Source organism: Sinocyclocheilus rhinocerous, unplaced genomic scaffold (genome assembly GCF_001515625.1).
Source record: "Sinocyclocheilus rhinocerous isolate Xijiao unplaced genomic scaffold, SAMN03320098_v1.1 scaffold1171, whole genome shotgun sequence".
In the NCBI taxonomy this organism is placed as follows: domain Eukaryota; kingdom Metazoa; phylum Chordata; class Actinopteri; order Cypriniformes; family Cyprinidae; genus Sinocyclocheilus; species Sinocyclocheilus rhinocerous.
Genome location: NW_015654097.1, coordinates 292367 through 299989, shown reverse-complemented (window position 1 = coordinate 299989; position 7623 = coordinate 292367). Strand labels below are relative to the sequence as shown.

General features: G+C 40.2%; 1 protein-coding gene across 1 annotated transcript in view; it reads right to left on the bottom strand.

Annotated features, from left to right (window-relative positions):
• The window catches only part of LOC107716922 (nuclear factor erythroid 2-related factor 2-like), a 20529-nt gene continuing 12906 nt past the window's right edge, over nt 1–7623 (bottom strand). Inside the window, exons 3-5 of the mRNA XM_016523541.1 lie at nt 5745–5840; nt 5495–5641; nt 1–1918 (exon numbers count right to left, since the gene is read on the bottom strand). Coding sequence (XP_016379027.1) covers nt 707–1918; nt 5495–5641; nt 5745–5840 — 1455 coding nt within the window. The 3' untranslated portion in view covers nt 1–706. The remainder of the gene's footprint in view (nt 1919–5494; nt 5642–5744; nt 5841–7623) is intronic.

Genomic DNA, 7623 nt, shown 5'->3' with positions numbered 1-7623 from the left:
TGGTTTAAATATTTATTTATTATATAAAGCCATAAAGTCAAGAGATAAAATAGCAATAGAATAGTAAATTAAGATATAAAAACTGACATAAGTGCAGACTTAAAATGATCACAACCATTTTTAGCATACTAAAATGTGATCTATTTATATATATATATATATACAGTACATTTGTTCCTATCTCAATAGCAAATAAAGTATAAATGTATTTACAAACCATATAGGTAAAAGAATCTCAGAGAAAATATAAAGGAGTACAAAATCCAACGGAGGTTAAGAATATTAGGAAAGTAGAATACGCAAAACGTATATAATAGTTCTGCCATTTCAACAGTTGATGTATAAGCAAAAATACACTCCTATTTAGTTGTTTCCTTTGCGTAAAACATACACCGTGTCCTAACCAGTCGCGATGGATTTAGCGATGTTGTCAACACTTCATGTGACTAAACTGTGCGGAATAGGAACATATTTGATGATGCTTAATGTACTATTACATGCAACCTGATTTTGGACCAATGAGATTTCATTGTGGGCGGGGCTTCCCACCACATTATTCTGTGGCTGGTCAGGACAAACGCACTGACGTGGGAAGAGCCTTTGTCACTTCATTGCGTCATGCCTGGTTAGGACACCGTGTTAGCAAGAGAAAAGCAGTACCAAAAAACAGAAGCAAGTGTGAAAGGACAGAGTAGAAGGAACCAAGCTAGTTGTTCTTTACAAGAATCTTTTTAAGGCGAGGAACGAGGAACACGGTGCCGTCCGCAGTGTGCTGAAGGGAGTATTCGCTGGGCGAGAAGGGCTTGCCGTGCTCGTCTCGAAGCATACTGAAGACCTCTTGGTACAAGGTACTCAACTGCTGCTTCATCTCTCTCAGACTGGAGCTACGCTCGCTCTTCTTCTTCATCAAACGCTCCTTCTCCTCTTTCAGCGAGTCCAGCTCGTACTCCAGGCCCACAATGTTCTCCAGCTTTCTCTTGCGGCAGTTCTGTGCCGCAACCTTGTTCTTGCCCCGACGGCGGATGTCTCTGACGAGGGCGAGTTGAGCCTCATTGAGCTGGTGTTTGGACATCATCTCGTTAAAGTCATCCACAGGCAGACTGATGATCTTGTCCACAGTAAATGGGATCTGCAAGGCTTTTGCTCTCTGTTCGTCACGGGAGAGCCGCGCCTCAGAGCGTTTCTTCTGCTTGTCTTTGGTAAAGGGAGGTTTGGAGTGGCCGCTGGCCTCCGCCGGCTCTATCTTTTGGTTCTTCGCTTTCATCTCCTGTTGGTCTGCCGGAGGTTTCTCCGAGAGAGATCCCTGCGCTCCGTCGTTAAGGTAAACCAGCGGGAATATCTCGGTATAATCTGACTCCATGCCTCCCGGACTATTGTCCATCTCTTCAGAGTCGGAGTCGCTAAAACCAAAGGATTCATCTCCGTTCAAGGACTTCCCCGGAGAGCTCATGTGAGGACTGCAATCCAGCGACAAGCCGGAATCAGAATCTGGGAATTCGGCCATAGGCTCCGGTTTTCCTGAGCTGAAGCTTCCAGGTGAGAAGCTGTGCAGATCCATGGTGTTCACAGGAGGATCGCTGGAGATCTCCGCCAATTGGCTGACCATATTTCCTCCATCAGAGACGAGAGGACCACTGTTCACTTTAACCTCCATCTCAGGATAAAACAGCTCATTGAATTCTTCAGGTCTAAACTCGGCCCCCACCTCCGGGACGTTCAGACTCATCTGGCTGAGGTTGGGCGACACCATAGTGTTGAAGGATCCATCGTATGTGTTGATGTATTCGGGAGGACACACCTCTGTCTGCACCGACGAGAGATGGTCCATCCCGGGCAGGTATTGGCTGTAGTTTGGGTCCTGTGCTTCTACGGGGGGTTTCATATCCAACGACTCCTGCATCTGCATGTTGAGGCACTGCTAAAAATACAAAAGAACAGCATGTGAACATTGTAATCCAAAGTGAAGACACACACTGTATGAGACAAACAATATGAGTCTACTATTAAAGGAGAAGTACACTTCCAGAGTAAAAATTGCCTGATAATTTACTCACCCCCATGTCATCCAAGATGTACATGACTGCCTTTCTTCAGTCACAAAGAAATTAAGTTTTCTGAGGAAAACATTTCAGGATTTTTCTCCATATAGTGGACTTCAATGGCGATCAACGGGTTGAAGGTCCAAATTGCAGCTTCAAAGAGCTCTACACGATCCCAGCTGAGGAATAAGGGTCTTATCTAGCAAAACGATTGGTCATTTTCTAAAAAAGTAAACATTTATATACTTTTTAACCACAAATGCTCGTCTTGCACTAGCTCTGCAATGCGCGTCCACGAATTCAAGCATTGCGTAATCACGTTGTAAAGGTCACGCGTGGTTAGTTCTTCATCTGTGTACTTCGGTTAAAAAGGTGGGGTAGGGCGAAAAACTCCATTTCATTTTCTCCTCCAACTTCAAAATCATCTGACATTGTTGTTTTACCTTTTTTTGGTAAAGGGCGTTTGATTAGTCTGCTCATTCGATTTGTAAACACTGGGTTGGTACTTCTACCTACATCACACATGACCTTTCCAACGTAATTACGTAATGCGTGAAGTCGTGGACGCAGAGCTAGTTCAAGACAAGCATTTGTGGTTGAAAAGTATATAATTTAAATTTTTATTTTTATTTTTTTAGAAAATGACCCATTGTTTCGCTAGATAATACACTTATTCCTCATCTGGGATCACGAAGAGCCCTTTGAAGCTGCATTGAAACTGCAATTTGGACCCTCAACCCATTGGCCACCATTGAAGTCCACTATATGGAGGAAAATCTTGGAATGTTTTCCTCAAAAACCTTTAATTTCTTTGCGACTGAAGAAAGAAAGACATGAACATCTTGGATGACAGGGGGGTGAGTAAATTATCAGGAAATTTTCATTCTGGAGGTATTGGCTGTAGTTTGGGTCCTGTGCTTCTACGGGGGGTTTCATATCCAACGACTCCTGCATCTGCATGTTGAGGCACTGCTAAAAATACAAAAGAACAGCATGTGAACATTGTAATCCAAAGTGAAGACACACACTGTATGAGACAAACAATATGAGTCTACTATTAAAGGAGAAGTACACTTCCAGAGTAAAAATTGCCTGATAATTTACTCATCCCCATGTCATCCAAGATGTACATGACTGCCTTTCTTCAGTCACAAAGAAATTAAGTTTTCTGAGGAAAACATTTCAGGATTTTTCTCCATATAGTGGACTTCAATGGCGATCAACGGGTTGAAGGTCCAAATTGCAGCTTCAAAGAGCTCTACACGATCCCAGCTGAGGAATAAGGGTCTTATCTAGCAAAACGATTGGTCATTTTCTAAAAAAGTAAACATTTATATACTTTTTAACCACAAATGCTCGTCTTGCACTAGCTCTGCAATGCGCGTCCACGAATTCAAGCATTGCGTAATCACGTTGTAAAGGTCACGCGTGGTTAGTTCTTCATCTGTGTACTTCGGTTAAAAAGGTGGGGTAGGGCGAAAAACTCCATTTCATTTTCTCCTCCAACTTCAAAATCATCTGACATTGTTGTTTTACCTTTTTTTGGTAAAGGGCGTTTGATTAGTCTGCTCATTCGATTTGTAAACACTGGGTTGGTACTTCTACCTACATCACACATGACCTTTCCAACGTAATTACGTAATGCGTGAAGTCGTGGACGCAGAGCTAGTTCAAGACAAGCATTTGTGGTTGAAAAGTATATAATTTAAATTTTTATTTTTATTTTTTTAGAAAATGACCCATTGTTTCGCTAGATAATACACTTATTCCTCATCTGGGATCACGAAGAGCCCTTTGAAGCTGCATTGAAACTGCAATTTGGACCCTCAACCCATTGGCCACCATTGAAGTCCACTATATGGAGGAAAATCTTGGAATGTTTTCCTCAAAAACCTTTAATTTCTTTGCGACTGAAGAAAGAAAGACATGAACATCTTGGATGACAGGGGGGTGAGTAAATTATCAGGAAATTTTCATTCTGGAAGTGAACTTCTCCTTTAAGACTTTTTCACATTGTCTGGCAAATTGGCAAAGTTACAGTTTGAACTTCGAGTGTTTCCACGCTTGACCTGCTCAGTTACGTAGCAGCTTGATGCTTCTCTCCACAGAGTTCAGTGCACTGGGGAATGCTGACGTGAGTGATATGACAGGACCTTAACTTTAAACATTTTTAAACCAGCTTCCATGTGTACTGAGGTAAAAATGGTTCAATTCTAACAAAAACAAATGAAGTATACATCCCGAGTTGCTCGTCAAACCACAGCATGAGCTCAGAGAGGGTAATTTGTTTGTTGCTCAGCAACAGGGTTGTTTGCAACTTTCTAAACCACAGGTGGTATAAGTCAAAGTTAACACAGAAGCACCTCACAACCTCTCTCTAAAAAAAAACATTTTAAAGTAGCTCACATCAAAAATGAAAATTCTGTTATCATTTACTTGCCCTCATGTTATTCCAAACCCATACGTGTTTTGTTTGTAACACAAAAGAGGATGATTTAATGAAACCTGAGAGATTTCTGTCGCTCCACTGAAAGTCCACACAACCCAAACTTTGATGCTTCAAAAAGTCCATAAAACATCCTAAGAGTTTGAGCACAGTTGCAGTATTTGATGTGCTCTACATATGTTCGATGATGAATAAATTAAATCTGTTCATCAGCAGGCATGCCTCCTCAGATTTGGATTAAACCGATTCATATGGATTACTTTTTTTTTTACGATTTCTTTATGAACATTTTGAAGCATCAAAGTTATAGTGGAAAGGATTTTCAATGAAGAGACAGAAATCTCGTTTTCATTAAAAAGATTTTTATTTGTGTTTCAAAGATGAGCAAACGGTGAGTAAACAGTGACAGAATTAGAATTTTGGAGTGAAATATCCTAAAATAGGTGCCATGTTGAGGGTGTTTATAAAGTGTTGTAGAGCTAGTGGCATCTTATCTGGCCACTGGCCAAGCATTAAATGTGAGTAGAAATTGGCTTGGGTGTGTAAATAAGACTGTTCTTGTGCGTCTTCAAACAACTTTTATCTCAGTGGAAATTTGTATTATATATATATATATATATATATATATATATACATACATCTAATCATATTTTGTTGCTAAATATCTGTTTCATGGCCAGCAAGACATATTTATGGCATATTGAGGAGTGGCAATAAGTTCATTTTGGACTCTGCACTGCAATAAAACAAAAACACAGCTCCGATCACAGCGTCTTCCATCCTCCTGTTGTTAATGTTGTTCTTCTTTGTTTCTGTTGTTGAACCCTGCGCACAAATGACGTCGGCTTACGTCACTTCTTAGTACACACTCTCGGTGCGAATGCAACCCTTTAAATGGTACTGGGAAATAGTTCGCGCAAAATCGTCCCAGTACTTTAGTACTGTACATTTAGTTCTGGAGCTAAAGCGGTGCGAAAGGCCCTAATGAGGTCTGGTTAAGGGTTCATACCTGCAGCCCTGGGAGTGAGAGCAACTCCATCCAGGCCTGATCCAGAGAGCCTGGCAGCAAAGGATTCTGGGTAAAGGCTTGGATGTCTGGGGGCATCATAAGATCTGTGGAAGGAGGAACGGCGGCATCCAGGCAAGGCGGCACTGACTGCACAGAGAAGAGAGAGGCAATTAGACTGAAGTGCAGTGACATGTATAGGTGTTATGTGAGGTGTGAGGTGATATATGGGTGACATATAGCCCGTAATTACCTCAGCTGCCTCATCTAGTGGAAAAGTCTCCGCCAGGAGTTGCATGCACTCATCGAATGACATGGCATCACCGTCCTGTTCTGCAAAAGCCCCATTCTGCACGTACACAGTCAAATACATCCTAATAAAACCATTGCATCGACACACAGAGCAGGAAACATACATGTAAATACAGATTCTACAACTGGACTGACTTGACTGAGTTAGTTTTCAAAACAACCTTTGACTTGCAATTATGAACAAAGCATGTCTATGAGTTCATGTACTGATTTGAACAGGATTGGGATCTGTGAAAGTGTTTGTGTAGGCGTTGGGTGTGTTCTGAATTTTAATTTCTGTAAATTGAGTTGCATGTGCTCTGAATGATATTATGAATTAAATTAAATTAATAGTTTAATTATTGCTATTTAACTAATTTAACATATTAATGGAATTAACTTGGGTCTCCAACTATGCTCAGACTTGCCAAAGTCTGCTGTTAAAAGTCATGGATTTTAATGTGATCTAAAATATTTCTCATCATATTCTTCTAGGATCAAATGGAAAATTTGTCATCAGAAGATTGTCTAGGATATTAAAAAAAAAACACCGCCCCACCCCCCACCAGAGCTCCATAAGATGTACACAAATTAAATTAAACTAAATTTTAAATTTAATTAAAATAATTATTAAATTAATAGTTTCATTATAGCTATTGACCTATTTTTATTTATTAATGGAATTAATTTATAACATTTTAGATGAGATCTTAACAATGTCTCAAACTACACTCGGACTTGCCAAGAAACCAAAGTCTGCAATCAAAAGTCATAGATTTCAATGGGATCTTAAACATTTCTCATCATTCATCATCAAAGTTCTACTCTATGTCAACAATTGTGTCACATATTAATTTCTCTTAAGGGCTTTCTGAGAAACATATGAGACAAAATTGATGCTTTAAGGCTTCTGAAAAGCACACAAGTAATAAACGTTTCCTCCAGGCTGGGTTACCTGAAAAAAAATGTATTCAATTTGCTCAATCATTTTCCCAAAATTAAGCATGCTCACTTCGTACAGTACTGAAATCACGTAGTACATCAGTGAAACACGAATTCACCTAACCTCTTAAGGGAAAACGAGCTCTTTAGTGTCCTATCAATTTAGTGTCGAGTTTATATGCTTTCGTAGAACTGAGCTTGGGATGAAGCCTGAGCACCTGAGTTCCAGTAATTATGCCATAGTAGCAGTTTCCAAGCAACTGAGCAGCTGCACCCTGTAATATGACGGGAGGGTGAGGCCTGTTGAGCACCTACTGTACATGTACGTATGTGTGTGTGTATCTGGTACACATTATGGGGACCAAATGTCCACACAAGGATAGTAATACCAGTCAATTTTGACCTTGTGAGGACATTTTTAGGTCCCCATAAGGTAATAATATATAATGACGTTTTTTGAAAATCTAAAATTGCAGAATGTTTCCTGTGAGGGGTAGGTTTAGGTGTAGGACGATAGAAAATACAGTTTGCACAGTATAAAAACCATTACGCCTATGGAATGTCCTCATAAAACATGGAAACCCAACATGTGTGTGTGTGTCTCTGTGTACTTGTTTATGCTACATTGTCGGGAAAAAATGATTACAAATAGTAAATGATGTTTATCTGAAAGTGTAACAATGCAAACAGGTTTAGGTTTAGGGTTAGGGGATAAAAAAAAAATCGTTTGGTCAGTATAAAAGTAATAGAAGTCTATGGAAGTGTGTGTGTGTGTGTGTCTCAGAGTGTGTGTGTGTCTCAGAGTGTGTGTGTGTCTCAGAGTGTGTGTGTGTCTCAGAGTGTGTGTGTGTCTCAGAGTGTGTGTGTGTCTCAGAGTGTGTGTGTGTGTGTGTGTGTGT